The sequence below is a fragment of the Agelaius tricolor genome, unplaced genomic scaffold, assembly GCF_023055355.1.
Source record: "Agelaius tricolor isolate 1412-34295 unplaced genomic scaffold, bAgeTri1.0.p SCAF_2, whole genome shotgun sequence".
NCBI lineage: Eukaryota > Metazoa > Chordata > Aves > Passeriformes > Icteridae > Agelaius > Agelaius tricolor.
Window position 1 is genome coordinate 78,489,574 of NW_027269262.1, and position 21,311 is coordinate 78,510,884.

Sequence of the window (21,311 nt, forward strand, 5' to 3'; positions counted from 1 at the left end):
CAACAGCTTGTCTTCTGCTGTTGATAACCAGGCACTGCTATGGTGCTTATTTATTGGTCACAAAAACTTCTCCATGCTTGCATAAATGGAATTCATCTATTTCTTGAGTTCCCTTGATGACATGGAAATATGTGCACCCACATTCATGAAGTCTATCCAGGCTACAAATTTTAGTGCATGTGTTTTATTCAACAGCTCAGTCACAGTAAATATTGCCAAGTGAAGAGATGGCTCACTTGAACAGGTGCATCAAGAGCTGGACCCTATATCCTGTGATGTGAAGATACAAATGCAAGTAATGGATTCACTGTTTAACTTGAAGTTTTATTGTTCTATGCATATTGTGAAGTTGTTCCAGGAAGATCTTTTTCAAATCATGGGGCTTCATTTCCTGATTAAAGACATTTCAATACAGTAAGGAGAAAAAAAGAGAGCTCTAATCTAGTGTTGCTTTTGGTTCAACATTTAAACAAAAAAAAAAAAAAAAAAAAAAAACCAACAAAATCAGCAAACACCAAAAACTTATGTAAAAATGGCAAACCCTTCAGTCAGATTCTGTAAAAAGGGAACACTGTGCTTCCAGAAAGGGCAAGAGAGACTAACTAGAACAGCCAAGCTCAGCAAAGTAGCAAAAGCCACAGATTTTGTCAGGATTTCAAAATGGCAATTTAATGGCAATGCTTACTTTTATTAACTTTAATACAATTTTAATTGTTGTACACTATTAAATATGAACTATTAAAAGATCAAATTGATTGAAACCCAAACCAGACAGCAAACCTCACTGAAACTCAGATCATATCCATGTTAAAAGGTCAAATCAGAGCCCAGCAAGGAGTTGCTTTTACAGAGAACTGCCAGTCAAGATTGTCTGCAGCAGACTTTTACCCCCCATTACCTTTAAGATGAGGAGAAGATACTTGTATGCACAGGGTATACAGGGGTTTTGAGCCTGTGGGAAGAACATACAGAAAATCTGGTTGGAAATGTTCGAAATATTTTATGGGACTTCTTACACTGGCATTAAAATAGTCTGATGATGAACACCAGTATAAGAACATAATTATTTTCCCTATTAATTAATACTGTACCATATTTAATGTATGTCCTGGCACAATTATTACCTTAAAGGCAGAAGAAATGTTCCAAAGCCTCAGCATTATTTACATTACATGGGCTCTCTCCCTTTCACAGAATTTTTCAATGGTAGAAGTTACAGCAAAATACTCCAAGACATTAGGCATGGAAAGGATTGTTTCTAAACTTGCATTCCCTACCTTTCCCAACAGAGACAATGAAATCAGTGTTACAATTATAGATCTTACACACTATTGGGCAACAAATCAACTTTCATCTGTTTATTCAAGGGTCAGTAGCATTTGCTTAGCTGTAAATTTAGATAGGCTGCTGATACTGTTGCCATTTGTTGCTCAATGATGTCTGACAAGAAAAAATATGTGATGATTGTACTCTTTCTCCAGCAGAGATTTATTACGCAGACAATTCACAACAGTGTGGGAGCTCTTAATTTAGGGCTTAATGGCTGGTAGCCTGCAGTGTTAAGAAAAAAAAAAGTCACTGTTCTCTGAAAGAAGTGAACCTTAATGGAAATGTCTTTGTTTTATAATTCAATGTAGAAATTATCATAACCATGAAGGGTGACGGAGACAGGCAGAGACTGAAATTGCTATTGAGCCAGGGTATTGCTAATGTGGAGGGTCATGTATCCTGCAGTCTTGGTCTCATAATTACTCAAATCAGGAACCAGTTCAGTACATACCAGTGGGAGATTTTCACCTCCAACTCCTCTTACCTTGTGATAGGATTCTCTGGGACTTTAGGAATGGAATTATCTGGGCTATTCTCAGCCTGTGAAAACAAAAGCACTTCCTTACACAGACTTTGCATGAGTAAACATGCAGACAAAATACAGAAAAATTGAGATAGAAATGAATACCAGTCCATTACGATCAATATTTATTTAAACACCAGATCCTGTAGCTCAAGAAGAACTTGGATAAACTGCATTTATTTCAATGCTCAGTTACTTGTGCAGGACTAGAAGAAGTTGCACTGCCCAGGCTTCCTGTTAGCTGAAAGTGATGTCAGGAAGGTGACTGTTGAAGAACTGGCTCCACCGTGTGGGCTCTGGAAAATGACCATCTCAAGCAAAGCAAGAAGCAGCATCCTTCACTCGAGTTTTCAGCAGGAATGTTTGTGGTATCTACGAGGTGAAGGTAGGATTACACATGGGAATGTCAGTTTAAAAAAAAGAGAAAAAAATTACTGGGAATTGGAAGAATTAAAAATCTTAGTCTAGTAAAGTTGTATTATCTCCACCATAAAGCTCTGAGACAACTGGTCCATGGGCTTCCTGGACTAGTGCAGCATGGAAACTGGTCTAACTGCAGGAAGGAGTTTCAAGTTCTTCAACAGTTTTCTGACAGATCTTCTGCAAGATATTAGTAACCATCAGAGTGACAGTGTGCTACTCAAACTTACCAAAGGCATATTTTTTTCCTAACACCTACTGCATATGCTGCTTACTGATGGCATGACAGGACTGCAAAAGCATGAGTTAATGTCAGCCTCTGACTTAAAGAATCAGTGGCAGAATCAGTGAGATTTACTTTGAGAATTCCCATGCAGATAATGTTCTGTCAGTGCTCCTGCTTGTGCTAACTAGAAGTGTGGTTAATTAGTGACTGAAACCTTTCTTTTGCATACCTGATGGCATCATTGCTTCCAACCTTCCTGTTGGATTTTCCTGTAGAGAGGCAGGATGATGTCTCCAGGGAGATCTTGTGAATAGAGTTCTCAACAGAAGGGTTGCAATTTATTATGCCAATCTTTTTGTTTTCTGAAGCAGAGACAACTCCATCTGTATGAAGTTTGCTCTGCTGTCCTACTTGATTTACCATCTCACTTAATGGTAATTTTAATTCTCACATATATTAATATATTCCTATTAACCCTTCTTTATTTGTACTCATGTTCTTCACGGTTGTCCTTATTGAAAGTGAGCTATTAATTTAGACTGTGGACTTGCATCTTCACTTCATCAGTTTGCAGCACAAATTGCATTTCTTTCTTCTCCATCCTCCTGTTTTACAGAAAATTTTCCATCTACTATGTATTTTTTTTTCCAAATAATGGTCTAGTGGAAAGTGTACCCACCCATGGAAGGTGTTCCAGCATGGGGGCTGGAACTAGATGGTCTTTAAGGTCCACCTCAGGCCTAGGATTCCACAAGTGTTTTGCTCATTTAAGTTCATGGACATTCTTCCAAGTATTGTGCTATTCAGTCCAAACATAGTTGAAATTTTCGATAATAGCAATACTGTGTTGGTGTTTATTTTCCCAGTAATATCACAAGTTCTCCACCTGTATTCAAATCTGTTGATGTGTTTTAATGAACACAAAACTCTACAGTTTTTCTGTCTCTCCCTCACAAATAATCCTGAATATGTTAATTTAATTTTATTGCACTTTTTGCAAATCAACATGTACAGCAGACGTAAACTGAAAAGAAGATGCTTTAAAAAATATGTTTTTCAAAAAAAATCTTGAGTCTGATTTGCTCTCTAATTCATCATTGGTTGTACATTAACCTTTTGGGGGAGTGAGGAATTTTACAAAAAGTTCTATGAAATTCTTAGGAGTGAGGAATCTTATAAAATGTTTTATTAAACTCTTGGGCTTGGAAATAAAATAATTCCCAAACACATGTTTTGTTCTCCAGTATTGACTAAGATAAATGCCAGAATTCATTGAGATGGAAGGCAGATAGACAAGGTAGAACACACATCATACAACTGCTGCCTTTGCTGAGGCTTGGGACAAAATGCCTCAGGAAGAAATAGACACTGTTCTATTTTGTCCAACTCCCTGACAATATGAATGTTCTTCACCACTGATTACTCAGCAGAAAAACATCAGCAAGGACATCCAGGAGCATCTTTCTTTGAGATACAGAAAAAAAAGATACATCTTCATTTCATTTTGTAGTCTACTACAAAAATTAAAATATATTATGAATAGGAATATGAAAATTATTATAAAAAATGCAGCATCATAGCTGGTTGTACACAAGTGCCATACCAGGAATTCTCAGTTCAGTTACAAATTTAGACATGACTGAGAGATGGTGATACCTGTATCAGTTAGTAAAGAAAAGCTTTGAAACTACAAGAATAAGCTTTTAATTTTTCTAGTAATTTCTCTTGTGAAGTGTGGGAAAGTGGGCAAGTTTTTGTCAAAACCTCTTTGGTGGTAATCAACGTGAATCACTTGGCTGCCCTGCTGTAATTATTATATATATTATGAGCATGAAATTCATAAGGATTTTTACAGGGTTTGTTTGTTTGTTTTCTCTAAGATACATGGGGCAGCAGGATTAGAATCCACATATTCTGATTTTGTCACCAAAGTAATCAATGCTGAGCTACTCTATTTGTCAAAGGAAGACAGGCAATAGAACAAAACTGTGTGCACTTTATTCTTCAAGGGAAAAAAACTTTAAAGCATATTTTCAGTGAGGCTGATGCTTTTGTGTAATAACAGTTTGAAGAGATAATGGCACCAGAGGAGATGCATGAGGAAACAATATAAATTTCAGACTGTATTTTCCTTTTTACCAACATACAAACCAAATGTTCCTTGTTGGAACCAAAACCACTATTTCAGTAGTTCATAAACTTCTGCCTATTCTACCTTTCAAAAGGAGTAGAGGAAACATGCAAACCAAGAAAAGTGCACTCATTGTCTGCTTTGCAGGCAATTATTCTTCAACAAGTTTGTGTGCTTCAAAAGTATAAACTAATCAGGAATTTTCAGAATTATGTAACATTTCAGCTAACTGATTGATGTGCTTCTTGCCTAAACTCCAACAGCTAAAAAGTACTAAAATGTCTGTTCCCCTTGGATTACAAGCACATGTATCAAAGAAAGGAGCAGCAAGGTTTTCTACTAAGTTTTTGCTACTTTCTGTTCATCACTTAGCATAAAAACAGCAAACAATTTTTTTTATGTAAGTCAATTTATTGATTCTCTCAAGACATAAAAGCAGTTATTGCAAGTGCAGACAACTAATCTTTTTTTATTGCCTCAATAACAAGAGATTAAAACATCACAGTCAATGGCTTTTAGGTCAAAAGGCTAAAACCCTTGTCTCAGTTGTGTTAAAATTTTCTCATCATCAAGGTCAACTGCATATGGATGTGAGAAGACATTTTGTACATAAGACATAGTACGGTAGAAAACAATTGTTGCTTATGAGCTTTCTGTAGTAACATTTTTATGTGTTGAGAAGATTCAAAGATTCAAGAGTTTAAAGAAGATCTAAGGGACTCCTGAAATCAATACCCTTGCAAGTGCTGCACTCATAATATCAAAAGCTGACCTTCTGATAAAATTAAGCCAGTGCCAAACATTTGTAAACAGGATTCAATCAATACTTTAGCTTCTACTCACATGAACTACGTTTTTAAAAAGAAACTTTATATTTTATACTAAGCAAAATACAATCCTAATAAACTAGAATACTAACTTTCAATGGAAATTTAGTATTCCTTAGAACAATTCTAAATGAATAAAAAGGATCAAAATCTGCCCTCAGTTTAATTTCTGGGTTCTCACTGAATTGTACTGGTAATAACAGCAGAATTTGTCCAGTGTTGCCTGTTCATTACTTCCCTGTTGGACTATCCTTTTTCTAATAAAATGAAATTGAAATAATTAAGGAGAACTGGGAAATGCCTATTCCAGCCATTTGTAGTCTGGTTTTTTTTCAGACTTTGACATATCCCTTATAAATGCTGCTGTGAACATGTTTGTGACAACATCTCCAGAAGAACACCCACTGCTACCTACAGTACCATTCCTCTGAGTTACAGGAACACAGAGGACCCAGAAGCTGCCTGTGCAGTGGGATTTATGCACCACCTTTGACCATCCAATCTCCTCTATGTCCAATACTGAATAATCACCTGGGTGTTGAATATAATGTAGACCTTTATTCACATGATCTCTGTGTGGGTTCAACCTAGATGGTACTTCTACACTGAAATGATGAAGTATACATGATGAAGGACAGGGGAAGTTGATGTAGATGTTTCTGTCTGCCAGTGATTCCTTGCTTGGATCATATTTGAAATCTGATGTGTCTCCCCACAAAGGAACTGAGCCAAACAAAATCCATTTATATTCTCCAGCTACAGAGTCAAATAAACAAACACTTAGGTGACTTAATCTGGATTTTTCCCAAATGACACATATGAATCATCCAGAAAGTTCCTTTCCATATGCAACAAAATCCCTAACAGGCGAAACTATTAAGGTGTCAAATATAGAAAGCAGGCAGAGCATCAAAAATCCATCATTATGGGAGATAACATAGAGCAGCAGAAGAAAGGCACTTCTCCCTCAGCAGTATGAAAGCTGGTATACTAAATACAAGGCAATATGATACCAGCAGGAGTCTGCACTGGGTGGGTGAAGTAACAGCAGCAGTGAAAGAAGAAAAAATCAACAATGCCAGGAGCAGGATATGCTGAAGACAGCAAATGCTGAAATGACAGCAAGGTCTCTTTTCTTCTTCACACAGAAACTGAGTATGCCTGATTTTACCCTCAGACCACTAATCTAACCTTGGATAAAAAACTATGAACAAGACAGGGAAGGGAAAACCTGGTATGTTAAAAGGGTACTTACTCTTTGGATGTCTCCTCTGAGGGTGGGGTGTCTGAACAAGATCACAGTGTAGAGACAGGCATTTCCCTCCTGTTCATCTACCATTACTTCTGCTTTCCTGAACTACTGGTTCATTTTTTTGCCTTACTATATTGCCTTTGAGGTTAATTTTAAATATTGAAACTGAGTCTATTTTTCTTACAAGACTATAAGGCAGAGAAGTGACCATAAATGCTGAGGCATTTTTGGTCAAGAATCATTACTTCTCACATTTGCTTATTATGTTTAGTATTTGCATACAGTATTCTTCTGCTTTTTAAAACAGATTTACTTTTACTACTCAGAATTTCAAACTGAGAAACACAGACTTGGATCCAGAGGAAAAGCAGTAGACAGCAAAAAACTACACTTTGGTGATGTAGGGATTTTCTCACTCAGGTTCAGCAGAGTGAGACTTGAGATTTCACTTGAACGAGGCTCTCACTATCCGGCCCTTCAGGGGCTGCGGTGGGCGCCAGTTGTCAACAAGAGGGCTCATGGGTTCATTCTCAGGGTTCTTGGAAAGGCTACGGAGCTTTGCCATCTGCAAGGAAGAAAAATTCAAGCGTGCATGTGGAAGCACTGTGGACCTTACTGCCTAGGACAAAACTCTGAGATGCAAAAGGAATTTTCTTGCATAGTCACAAGCAAGTAATGACAACGATAGTCGCTAACAATGCTGAGATTACTGATAAAGATTGCTGCAGCCCAGGAGCTTGCACTTCTTCTGTGGATCTTCACACTCCATCCACAGAACAGTTCATCATCTGACCCTTACCTGGGCTTCTTTAGGATTTTTCTGTTATTCACACCCACAGTGTGGAAAAAGAATAGGGCCAGCTCCCAGCTGGAGCTGGACAGCAGGCAAATACCTTGTGAAAATACAGCTATCTGTGAAGGAGGATCCAGACCTATGTCAGTGCAAGGCAGTGATAGAAAAAGCTGGTGCAGAAGTTTGTATTTTGATCTGTAAGGCAGAGATATGCCAACTGGATTATTAAGTTGAATCATGAATTCAGCACTCAGCTGCTGTTATTCAAATTAACCTAATTTCAGTGTTGATAATTGTCGTTAATTGTTACCATTTCATCCAAATTCAAAATAAATCTATTTTGAAAACAGCCATTTCAGTAGAAAGGATATACCCTGACTTGTGTTGCTGAAGCAGAAAGTGGTATAAATAGCCAAAATTTTTGACACAAGAACTAAAAACGTCACCTTATCCAGACAGGCCTTTTTTTTTTCTTCTGTAAATGCAAGTGGTACATTAATTTGTATGAGTGTTCAGGTTTGTAGGTTGCAGATTGTTTGATCTTGCTCACTGATAGCTTTTAAGAAGTCAAGGTCTGGACCAGCAATTTCTTAAACCAGGAAACCAGCAAAATATTAGTCTCACTTTCCACTTAATTGTAAAGCATGTAGAATGAACTGAGGCTTCCATGATGGCTGAATTTTGTTGCTCAGGGGCACTTCTGCCTTAGCAGGTTTTCTGGATCCCAAGAACACCACTGCTGAGGCTGTTCCAGGAAGTGTCCTGCAAGAGCACCTGGTTCTCAGGGTCACTTTCACAGCCCATTTCAACAGCCCATTCTGCAGGCAGTTTCTCACTGTCCATAGCTAAAGCTTCCCCTATCAAAAAGTGCAGCTTCCCCTATCAAAAAGTTAACACAGGGCTTGCAAATCATCACCCTGGCATACTGAGACACTGCTGAGAACTGGAAAAGGAGCAGCAGAACTGGCTGGACTTTACCTGGTCTGAGCTGACTTCAATTGGCTCCCGCAGGAGAATCCAAGTGATGCACTCCTCACAAGGGGGTGTGGTGAATGAACCATGGTAGGTCCAGTAGTCACGAGATTTGGGGAAAAGAATTGAAGGATCAAAGTGCAGAAAAGGAGCCTCCTTCCCCTTAGGGAAACAAAAAAATTCTCTGCAGTAACTCTAGAGATGTGCATCTTAAAAGGCATCAGTATCTACGTTATTATAAAGGAAGCAATTAAATACCAAGATTCATGCAAGAAATCAATCTCCTTTTCTTCTTGTCAAGCACTATCCCAGAAATTAATAACTGACATTTTGATTACTTTCATAAATTAAAAGAAGTTACAAACTGAATTGTGTGGGATTAAAGCAAGCTAATTTTTACATTTTTCTATTCTGGAATTATCAAAATTGTGTTTTATTTTGGGCCATTGGGATAAAAGTTAAAGCCTGTGGCATTGCTGGAACTGTTACCCTTTTTATCCAACAGGATAATGGCCAGGCATTTATCCCAGATTCATTACAGTCTCCTCTTCTGTCTGGAGGAATTTAAATCTGCACCTCTCTCCTTCCAAGATTTTGCTGTAATTATATATTCATGGTGACACTCTCAGTCTTTTTGTTGGTGCTATTACACTTAGTAAAAAATTAAAATATTTCTTGTAAGAGTACTGGGTCCTAAATATCTTACAATTCAAGGTGATTACTACCAGACAAGGGAGAAAGCAGACATGAGACAACACTTCCTGCTAAGTCTGTCACCAAATAGGATTGTAACTCCACAGGACTGTGATGAGTATTCCTTGTTCCCTCTGGGCAACAAAAACTAACCAAGGAAATGCAGTTCACTTCTCTATTGATATTTTGGATACAGTTCTGGGAAGGAAGACATTCCTATTTCCCTCTTCTATCATGGAGAATCTTCTCTAGATTAGAACAAAGTGAGTGGCAGAAGCTGAAATTGTTTCCATGCATCATTGCACAAATTAAGAGTAGAAAGAGTGACTCCAATTGTATCCTCCTGAAAAGATTATGCTGTAAGTTCAATATGAATTTGCAAATAAATTCACAAAATTGTGCTTTTTCAGTAAATACAGTACAGTGACCAACTCCTCTGCCTGTAATGCATCAGAGCAATTGAAACTGCATGTGTGATAAATACACCAGCAATACCACCCATTAATTTTTCTGAAAAATAAGTAACCTTGGGAAAATGTCTGTGATGGCAGAAAATAAATAAGAGATAAAATGCAACATGTGATCCTTTGCATATGCACTTATATTTCTCTGCTTTACTTCAACTGTTGCTTTTTCCAGAACTGCTACATGTAAATGGCCAAAAAAATGATATAGTCATTATGAGAGAAAGCTGAGGTAGGGGCATGGATAGGGTGAAAAAAAATAACCTTCAGTTGCCTCAGCAGAAACAACTTAATTGCATTTGAAAACTGAGTTGAAAAAATAAAATTAATATGACTCTTACAAAAGAGAGAAGAGCAGTCAGGCTCAGATCTGCGCATCAATGGCAGCACACACATACATGCATTAAATGCAAGGAATTCTGGCAAATTTTTAAGAAAATGCCAACAAATTTGGTGATCTGGTAGCATGTTCAAGGTGAAGTAAAAAAAAAAAAACAGAAACAACTTTTAGCATTACTAGAATCACAAAGTTTATCATGAAGTAGAATTGCTAAAGTATACCTAGAGATTAAGTTCATTGTAAATGACAATGCTAAGTGACAATAGATGCAATATTGCAGTTCTCTGTAAATAACTTGCTTCAGCCACTGCATCCATGCGATAGGTATGGATTGGTGCCTCAGATCATTATTTTAACTGAAAAACAGTTTGGAATATATTTGCAATGCTATTTGTGCTAGTATCATAGGAAGAGAGAACTCAGGACTGGGCAGGAACTGCACCATGTAGTTCCTTTTATAAATACAGTTCCTTCTTAAAACTAGTAACATTTTTAATCTCCCTTTCACTGACTGGGAGCCTGTTCCATAATTGCTACTAGTTTCTTCTCATTTTAGGCTAACTAAATTTCTGACTCTGCTATGTGCATTTTTTTTGGCCACTGTTGTCTTCAAATTCAAAAAGCTTTTAAGTTCTTCTTGGTATTGGCCCACTGGCATATTTTTACAGAGCAGTACCAATAAGACTATCAACTATGTATGCAAGGATTGATTAAAAAATCATCTTCAACAAGAATACTTGCAGAAGTGAGGAGTTAAATATTTAATTAAGCAAAAGAAAGTATCATGCCCCACAGTAAAATGTATCATCTCTGGTGCTACAGTTTGGCATCAAAACTATGCCAAAATATGAATCTGAACTACTGATTCCTGCTTCTGTGGCTTTCCAGCTACATTATATCACAAAAAATTGTTTTGATACCTTAGTCTTAATGTTTTCAATTTCTTCAAGAATTCTCTTCATCTCTGGTTTGGGAGTTTGCCCAACCTGTAATGCAAAGCACAAATACTCTATGTTTTTCATACTGTATGTTTTTCATCACATTCCACAGTATTTGAAATAAATTCAGCACATCCCATCTGCCACATTAGGCAACAGCAGTCTCAGAGAATCAAGTAGGGACTGACAGAAAATTTTGTGTGTTCAGAGAACATCCAGAATAGCAGACTCCAGTAGCTGGCTTTGCAATTTGGACATGTGTTGAAGGACCCTACAAGGCATCCTGCCTGTCTGAGGAATGGACAGCACACTCAGTGTCACTACCCAGGGCTTAGCCCTTGGCTCCTGCTTCAAAAGCAACCCACAGCCACCGTGGGACGTCTGAACACTTGGCCAAGTCTTGATGGCCTGAAGGGCTGTAGTTCCTGCAGACACTTCCTTCTGCAGCACACACACACTGAGATCAGACTTGATGTAAGACATGTGATGAATTCATGTCTAGATGACCTCAAGCTATAAGGTAAACGGGTAACTTTATTGCTTGTGTTCATGACATTTAGCACTTCCAAAAGCTTTGACATCCCAGAAGAGTGAAGGCAGTATGAGTAAGATGTACAGTTATTGCCATGTCTTGTTCCAAAATAGATTAACTTCAATTTCTCAGGAGATAATTCAATCCTGTTTTAGTAGTATCCCAAAACCCAGTAATGGAACATGACAAATTCAGAGAAAAACAACAGCTCCTTCATCAAAGAGCAAGAAGGAAACAGGGAAAGAGGGCCAGAGAAGACAATGATACTACTTACTTTTCTAGATCTTTTAGCTGACCTTAGCATGGTTAATAGGAATATAGTGATGTGCTTTTTAAGTTGTGTTTGACAACATAAAACTTTAGCCTAAAATAGACCAAAAGGAATTACAAAAGAATTGAAGGACATAGTCATAGGGGAGAATCTGGACAGGTGCTGACCTTCAATTTCGGCTAACCACAAGAGAAAAGGTCAGGTTGGCTCACAGTGTAATAAAATTAAAATTACACTGCATCTAGTCTGTTCAGGGACACTGTAGCAAAATTAATTACATCCACTTGCTCTTGCTTTTACAAATGCCACTTCCTAGTGATAAAAAAATAAAAGGACACCTATTCCCTGATGGTGTGTTCAAGCTGAAATGCCCACCTGCAGCTGAAAGGACTAAAGTTTCTGTACTTTATCACTATTAGGCTTTGTGCTCGTTAGCATTTCTCAATGTCCTAAACCACATGTAGATCTGATACGAGGATTACTTTCTTTCTGTTGAGTTTATAGAAAATCAATCTGAAAATAGTGGTAGAGTATTATTTTGTTTAAAATTTTCTGTATTTCAAGGTTAGAGTGTTGAGTGGTCTTATTTCATCATCAATTCTTTCTTTTTGGAGTAGGTTCATTGAACTCATTTTGATTCCTAGCTCATGTGGGAATCAATGAAAGACCAGAGAAGGGAATCAGTCAACATAACCTTGCTGACAGGCAGATACAACACCTGCTAGCAGCCAAAAGACACAAAAGATGAGAGGAAAAAAACCAGCCTATGCAGACCCTCCTCCTCACCAGTGCACACCACAGGAAGAGGCTGCAGGGCAGGAAAAAACAATGGTAACTTTTCTCCTGGCACTAGAGAAAGAGGAAAAATACAAAAAAATTACAAAGACTGAATATTTAATACTTACTTTCAGAAAAATTCCAACAACAGCTACACCATCAGGTTGTTTTAAAGCTCCAGCAAAATTACCATGTTTTGGGTTCCAGTGCACCATATGTAACTAAAATCATAATTAAAAGTCAGTTCAATAAAAATCAACTAAAACTCAGTTTTAAATACAAGAAATTGTCAACTGCACAATCTGCACTTTAAATTAAATTAAGAAAATATTCTGGTTCACAGTAAGTAAAGGAATGGACATGAAAAAGAAAACTCTATGTAAGTATTTCTTACTGCTGTTCCCATGCTTTTATATGCTTATGCTTTCCATAAAGCATTGCTTTGCATCTAATTGAAGCATAGAACAAAGAAAATTGAGTTTACCACATAATATCAGACAATGCAACTATAAATAGTTTAATCCAAGCACATGACACGCACACATGCAGTGCATAAAACACCTACTGACATGCACTTCATCTCAAGTACATTTTTAGATCTTCAGGTTATGCAGATGTCAGCTCAGGGATTTACACTGGGTTGTATGCAATGCATACGTTACTGGTTTGTACCTCTTACTGCTCTCAGCACATTGTACTGGAAGGGAGTGGGGATATAATGTGACATTTCTTTCTCATATCTACTGTGGGATATAATGTGACATTTTTTTCTCATATCTACCTTCAACAATGCTGTATTTTCAGGATATATTTCAAGTTTTTCAAAAAATTTGAAAAATATTTTCAAAAAATATTTCAAAAAAATCCCTGTCCAGAAAATCTCTAGCTCATGCATAAAGCTACAAATGCTGCAACCAGCAGTGTGCAATCTCAGATTAAGTAGTGTTGGAACACAGTCATACAGGGGGAAAAGAAAGTATTTTTTAAAAATTTTATTTAAAATAACAAAAAAAAAAAGTCTTGAATATGAATTAATCTATTGTTCTCTGTTTCTTTTCTCTTGAGGATAAGGATTTTAAAGCTAAGGATAAATCTGGAGCAACCATATATCTTTGGTTGAAATGTAGCTAAAGTACATATATTCCAGGCTTTCTTCTCCCATCAATGAGTACTGCTAACAAAAGTAACATAAAAAGTCTGTGCTTGAAGTAGCCAAGAAATAGTTTGAGGAAGCAGATTTTTTCTCTTTAGCTGACCACAGAAAGCAGAATACCAGCAAAGATTAGCTGTGGTTAAGAAACGGGAAAAAAATCCTAAGCCATCACCCACAGTCCTCTCTGTGCACATTGACTCTGAAAATATCTGCCTCAGTTTTGTCCTGTGAGAGGTGAGCAATGCTTCTCCAGGCTCTGGGCCTTGAGAGTGTAGCTGGAAGGCAGGAAAACAGTACTGCAGGATCTTTGTGGGCATAGGTATGTATTTTGAGCCTTTTCTCAATAAGGTAGAGGAAGGAGGCAGCCTTTGCTAGCAATTCTCTACCCTCAATAGCTAATTCACTTACATTTAAGAGCTGAAAAAGTCTTCGGGGGTCTAAAGTATTCATGAATTTTAACAAACTAGGACAACAGCCCTGCAGTGGTTTACATTAAAAAAATTAAAAACCAAATAAACAAAACCCAAACGTTATATTTTATGTGGTTCCTGAAAATAAACCCAGCTATTTTAAAGCAGAGATGTTCAGAAACTAAAACATGCTCTGAATCAGTTTTAAGATGGATCTGATTTTGAATGTCAGCTTATAAAATGTGCTTTTAGTGAGTTTTTCTATTCTTTTTGAAACTAACTTGGTAACTCAAGCCAAAAAAAAAAAAAACCCCAACACTTCAGCAGCTCTTCCTATTTGGAAATAACAGATTTGGAAATAACAGATTGCTTTGTCGCAAATATTTTTGAAACATTGTAAGATACCAGCAAAAAAACTCTGGCGTGAAGAAATCCGTGTTAGTAGATACTTGCAGGGATACATTTGTTGGCAGATGCGACTTTATCCCACTGCGTGTTAAGCAGCATCCACGAGTTTCACTGGCGCAGAAAAATTAGTAGCTCAATACTTCCAAGAGGGAGCATGGTTAATGTGTTCAGATGATGCAAAACGAGTCGAATTCCATCACGGAAGGCCGCTGTCGAGAGCCCGTCCTACCTCCGCCGCGTACTTGACGCCGTCGATGACGTGCTCGGAGCCGTGCTGGTCGCAGGAGCCCCAGTGCAGGTGCAGCTGGCGCAGGCGGTAGGCGCCGCTCAGCGGGCCCCCCCTCAGCACTGCAGTGGGGACACGGCGTCAGGCACCGCCAGCGCCCCCGGGTCCCCGCCTGCAGCCGGCCCGCTCCGCCCGCCAGGGTACCTGGCTGCGGCTAAATTGTGCTACCGGGAGCTCTGTTTGATGGGAAAACTGGAGCGGGCTGTGAGGCAAGCACAGAGTCAAACCCCAGCTGCCCAACCTTCCCTTTTCTCCTGGCAAGTGGACACACTACAGTTCCTGGTATGGAGAGAGAAATGGGGTGTTCACAGGTGATTCTTTTCAAGAAAGGGTCTTTGTAAAAAAGATTGGTGTTGGGGCCACTAAATTAACCAAAAGGTGCTTCAGAAAGTACTTCCAGTCCATGACTGGCATACCTTTCACCTTGTGCTGCCCAAGGTATATCCATGAAAGCCTACTAATAAACACCTACTTTATTCCTTAGCTCAGTGTAGTCTCTGTTCTAGGTCAGCCTTCACAAGGCATCAAGACAGCTAAACAATGTTTATAGATAGTTCGCTGTTTCTAAAAAACATATTAAAAATTTAAAAATTATCTATATTCTTGGAAGTGAGGGAAGACAATAAAGTTTAGGTCAAGTGAGTTAGAAAATTGTTCTTGAGCCACCAACAAGGGAAACTAAGAAGCTGTTACTTCTGCTGTGCTTAGCTAAATAATGCTGACCATGCATCAGTCTGACAGTTGACATCAACTCTGACTTTCAAAACATCACACCTGCTCTTTCAGCCTGGAGATTCTTTTGAGCAGGGACTGCTTAGAGGATAAGCTCTCAAATGTATTTTTCATTCATTACCTAAGGTTGGAATGAGTCGTGTTTCCTTACACAGAAAGCTGATAATGTAATTCACAACTGCTGTGCCAGAAGGCCTTGTTTAAATAGCATTCAAGTTTGAACTTCTACCAATAGCTTTGAAGTTCAAAGTTAACATTGAAATCCTCTTTTGCCCAATGGTCTCAAATGAATTCTTGATATCCTACAAGTAGGAATACCTACACAGAGCAAAAGGTTTAACTTTGCAGTTTCTCTTTTTAGTTGGTAGGTGTCACAACCATCAAGAGGAGGGCCAGAAGAAAAGCACTTTTGAGACTTAAGCATGTAGCTCCTCTTACTTCTCTACTTTGTTCACACATAAATAATCATAACTCAGTATAGCATTGAGTAATATTGAGTAAAACTTCTGTAGAAGGCTTCAATGGAAAAATATTTACATTGCTAATATTATTTCACCTTTAAATATGGGACAAAAAAGGCATAGAATCTAAGGCCCAACTCCTCAAAAGGATTTGGTCACCATTTTACAGTGGAATCAATGGGAGGCAGGAGTTGAATTTATTGTGATCTACCTACATTTAAAAGCTAAATCAGTATCAGGTTTGGGAACTCATATACCACTCATTTCTTACAGGTAGCCCTTTCCAGAGCTAAAATACTGTGATGCACTTGAAAACAGCACTTCATAACAGCATACAAATCTCTCTAGCATAAAACCAAATCATCTTTTTAACATCCAAATGTGTTTGGAAAAAAAATTATCTTCAACTATATTTCTTTTTCCAATTAAAATGGAATCTGTGACTATTACTTATCCTCATCTCTTGGCACTGCAGAAGCCAACAAATGAAGGTAGTAAAGTGGTCTTTCAAAATTCTTCCTCATGGTCTTTCAGAACTGTCAAGTATTGTATTTTATTCTGATCATACATGTGCCTAAGAAACAACTGAGTCCTAAATTACTGCCCAGCAACCTGCAGAAAGTAAGGGCAACCAGGAGTGACTGCACACACTGAAAAAGCAGAGGTGACTGGGAGGGGAGAGACAGGGAAGAAAGGTAAGGAAGGTGATTTAGAGGAAGCGCCGCACCAAGGGCTGCATTTGGTTTGGCCAAACTGGAGGCAGACAACTTCCTGAGCAGCCTAAAACATTTCAGCCTCTAGGAAGCTGTAAAGAAGATAGAACAGAACCACCATGTGAAAATGTTCATTACCAATTTCCTTCCCGTGCTTTCAGTCATGGCATCTATTTTATGCAGAACTTTTGGAAGGGCATTCTGGCTTTTAAACAGAACTTGTCACAAGGGCAGGTAGTGATAGGGCAAAGAAGAATGCATTCAAACTGAAAGGGAGTATGGTTACATTGGATATTAGGAAGAAATTTTTTACTGTGAAGTTGATGAGGTGCTGGAACAGGTTGCATGAAGAAGCTGTGGATGCTCTATCCCTGGAAATGTTCAAGGCCAAGCTGGATGCATCTTTAGGATCCTGGTCTAGTGGAAGGTGGTGATGGTTAGATGGTTAGAACTAGATGATCATTAAGGTCACTTCCAATCCCAACCATTCTGTGTTTCTATGGTAATAAAAGTGCAATTTGAGACCACTGTGTAGAAACTGTGCTAGTGAATACTAAAGGACCATAAAAATACATAATTTAGGGACAGTCCTCATTCTAAATGGTTGAGATTATGTCTGAGAGACATGGAACAATAACAAGTAGCTGTAATGATAAATAAAGAAATCCAGGAAACAAGGGGCTCATCAAGATAAGCAGGAAAGTGATCTTTCAATGTACTATGGATATATTTCATTAGTGATATAGCTGACTATGAACAAAATCTCAATACAAGTGCCATCAAAGCAGATGCACAAAAATGCAATGGAAAGTAACTGTTTTCCATTAGATTACTTTCCTTCTTGGTGAAGGACCAATCAATACTGTATGCTTTTGAGATGCCTTTGCATTATATGATATTGTGAATTTATTATTCATTTTGACAGTTGTTGCCTGTCTGCATCCAGAGCTATACAGATAGAGCTCTACAATCAAGTTTTGAACAATTTAATTTAGATCTATGAGATTGTTTGCTCTAATTAAATAACAAAGCCGTTTCATAGTTTTCCAGAAACTATAAAATGCTATTTACATAAATGCTATTTTCATAACTTTTTTAGGCTCTGAAGTATCTGAAGAATTACCATGCAGAGGAAATCAAGATCATAGTCAGCAGAAATGCATATACAAGTTTTTGGTTTACAAAGTGCCTCAGAGCTTTCTAAACCCCTCTGGGCACCACTCTTGTCCCTTACACAAACCCTGAAGGTGTGGTGTCTGTGTTGAAGGAGGAGACATAGGGAGAAGTCCACCATCCAGCAGAGTATGTATTTCAGGGGTTCTTCTGCAGCTAACAGCCTTTCTGTCCCACTTCAGATCCGCCAGAATAAACTCCTGGAGCACCTTTTTTACGTCCCCAAGTGACTTTTCTCTGCTGGCCTGCACAGGCTGGATACTAAAGGATGCTTTTTGATACCCGGTGCTTTGCAAACCTTGATTCCTAACAACCCCCAAAAAATACAAACCGACCTGATCGATCAAAAGTGTCGTCGAAGACGACGCGGCAGGTGCGCCCGTTGTTCAGGATGGTTTTCGCTGCCCCGGGGTCATAGCTGGCGTGCCAGGAGGCGAGAGAGGAGTCGTGCTGCACGTCCTTGCTGTTGATCTCAATGGGCGACTGCTTGTCGCCCTTGGCCAGGGGGTAGTTTTCGTGCCAGCGCTCGGGTCCTGAGGGACAAAGACAAAGAGACGTCGCCCCTGCTCAGCCGGGCTCATGCGGCCCCGCGGTGGCCCCGAGCGCGCTCACCGTTGTCGCTGTCGTAGCCCCACACGGACTGGGCCATGGCGGCGCCGCCCGCTCCCCGTGCCGCTGCCGCGGTCCCGTCCCTCCCGGCCCCTTTGGGGGGCTTTTATAGAGCGCCGCGGCTTCGCGTCCTCCCCGCGGGGCTGGGCAGGGCAGGGCTGGGGGCGGCCGCGGGGCAGAGCCGCGTTCTTCCCCGGGGCAGGCAGGGGCTGCCGGCGGGACCAGCCGCTCCCTCCGTGCCCGTCCCGCTCAGCCCGGGGACACAGCGAGCCGGCGGGAGCGCCCCGCAGCCCCGGGGCCGTGGCTCCCGGCTCGGGTGAGGAGAGGCTGCCGGCAGCGGACGGAGGGAGCTCGATTCTCCCTCCGCGGACAGCGCCGCGGGCGTGAAGCAGCCCCCGAGATTCTGGACGGGCTCCCAGGGCGGGCAGGCTCCCCCAGTGCCGCTTCCCTGCTTTCACAAATGCTCCCGTGCAACAGCTCAGACAGGCCCTATGTCTGCCTGGAAGGATGTCTCACAGCCAGCAAAACCACTAAGCAAAGGGACGCTCTGCCAAATGGAGGCCATTGCAGACCATTGGCTCAAGTCTGGGTTTGATGTTGTCCAGTCAGTTCTGCACACAGGGAGCTTTACACGGAATATATTTCTCATGTTAGTCAACTTAGCAGTGGGTATTTTAGTCAGGAGAGCATTTGGTTTTCAGATGATGGGGAGTTAGCGACTGAATGGTTGTGTTAGTTGGCTTTGTCTGCACATCTATTTTGGACTCTCAGAGCTTTTCTCTCAAATGCCAGCTTCACTGTGATCTCCCATAGCTTTGTCAGTCCCTGCTAACCCTGCTGCAACTCTGTCTACCTTGAGCTAAAAACTCAAACTACATAACTCAAACTAAATAATATTCCAAGATAAATATTTGAGAGTCAGTCAAAAAGCATCAAAAACCATGGAGGTGCAGTGAACTTGTTCAAATGCTCCTTGTACCTATCAGCACTGTAATGCAGCGTGGAAATAAACCTGCAGCTTTGAGAGGTTCTACCCTTTGTGTTGGTGAGGTACAAGAAAAAGGTTGAGAAGCTGCAACATGCAGAGCTTAGGACTAACTTGGTCCTATTTGATGTCCCAAAACCAGATGGAAGATACAGTTTCCCCTTCTAGCTGTGCTTTGTAGCTAAACTAATAAATATCTAAATATGGACTTTGTTTAGCATAACTAAAATTGCTTTATTAAATTTGTTTAGTAAATACTTCTTGCTCTGAGTATAATCATAAGTAGATGTCCTTAGTCCTTTAAGACAAAGGTAGGACAGGATGTCTCTCTTAGGAATCTGCATTTGAGAAAATTTCTGTAGTGATGTACATAGTATTTTTACATAGAGAAGATACATCAAATTGAAACTCAATGAACCTTAGCAACTTACACAATATTGGAAGAGGCATCCTTTTACTATCTTTAAAGGAACAGAGATGCGTTCGTCATCAAAGTAGCCTTCAAAACATGTAGTTCCTCATATCTTCTTTAGGCAGAATTCAATTAAGAAAATACGAGGAGGTGACTTGGATACAATGGTATGGAAGAATACATGGTTTTGATTTCAAAAGAGAACTTTGGGATGAAAGAAAAAAACATTTTTTTTTGCTCTGTCATCAATCAAATGGATAATGTCACGTTTATTGGAAGGGCAGGCATGTAAAATTGACACCTGTTGCAATTTTAATTCAGAAAGCTTAGACATTAATCCTTTTGAATTGGTTTTTACCTCATCTGCCTAGAGAGAAACACTTGTGAGCTCATAAAATTCAAATTGGAGCAGCTCATTTTCTGTCTGTATAAGCAGATAGCTTTAGTGGGCATGTTCATGGAAATCTCAGAGAGACTTCTAATCAACTTCATACACACAAAGAATGCTTATTTGAGCCCTTTGTGGAGGTGAGGAATATGATTTTTATTACACAGCAAAAGATGCAAGTCAGTTCTTCCCCTAGTATTTAAATTCATTTCTCAGTGTGAGAATTTTTACAATCTTCTTTATTAGAGAAACCCATCCAACAGTGAAAGTCTTCATATTTTAGCTTTCCAGTGAGCTGGTCCTGTTGCACCCAGAGGAGCATCTTTTTGTCAGCTTCTGCACATTGTGCCTTCCAGGCAGTAACTTCCACACAAGTGACAAATGTTGGTACTTGGAGTCAGCCCCAGGTGCTGAGTCATCCCACAGTGCCTCACCGACTGCTTTCTTTTCCTGCTGCTTTCCTCATCAAAGGTAGAGCCAAAAGCAATAGTAGCATTACCTGCCTTAAGAGATAATCAGAATAACATTATTTTTGCATTCCTTAGGAACTACCTTTATTCTTTTCTTTTGATATTGTCTCAGAAATTCATTATTATCTAACTTGTAAAAAGTTGCTTTTCCAAGAAATAAACACTTCTGTCATAGAAATGCCATTTTAATTAAGAAAAGATCACAGCTTCAAACATTTAAGAGTGGTATTATCTAGTGCATTCACAACTTTATTACAGTGATTTCTTTCTATTTTGTAAACATTGGATATGTAAAAGCCATCAGCCATCTGAAATAGAAAAGGCAAGAACATAACAAGTTCAATCTATACCATTCATGAAGAAGTTCAGGATTTCAGTAATTGCAGAAATGGTCTTGCCCAAATCTGGCACCCAGTCACAGAATGACAGTTGGGTGCCTGATGATAACAGCTTATTCAAAAGATTATCAAAATAGGTAAAACAGGGTGGTACTGTTGGATACCTAACACATAAGGTGCTCTTCATCCAAAAGAAGAGTTTGTACATTTGTTACCTAAATGAAAATTTGAAACAGAGGCTTCAGTACAAATAACACGCTACACCTGTGGAACACCATCTGTTGG

At 39.3% G+C, this 21,311-nt stretch overlaps 1 protein-coding gene across 1 annotated transcript; it reads right to left on the reverse strand.

Annotated features, from left to right (window-relative positions):
- Positions 1–5,025: 5,025 nt before the first annotated feature.
- Positions 5,026–13,390, reverse strand: LOC139587386 (carbonic anhydrase 3-like). The gene is made up of 4 exons (XM_071421656.1): positions 12,617–13,390; positions 10,891–10,956; positions 8,480–8,635; positions 5,026–7,273 (listed from the first exon to the last, which is right to left on the reverse strand). The coding sequence occupies exons 1-4, from the start codon at positions 12,701–12,703 to the stop codon at positions 7,154–7,156; spliced, it is 429 nt and encodes a 142-aa protein (XP_071277757.1). The 5' UTR covers positions 12,704–13,390; the 3' UTR covers positions 5,026–7,153.
- Positions 13,391–21,311: the final 7,921 nt, after the last annotated feature.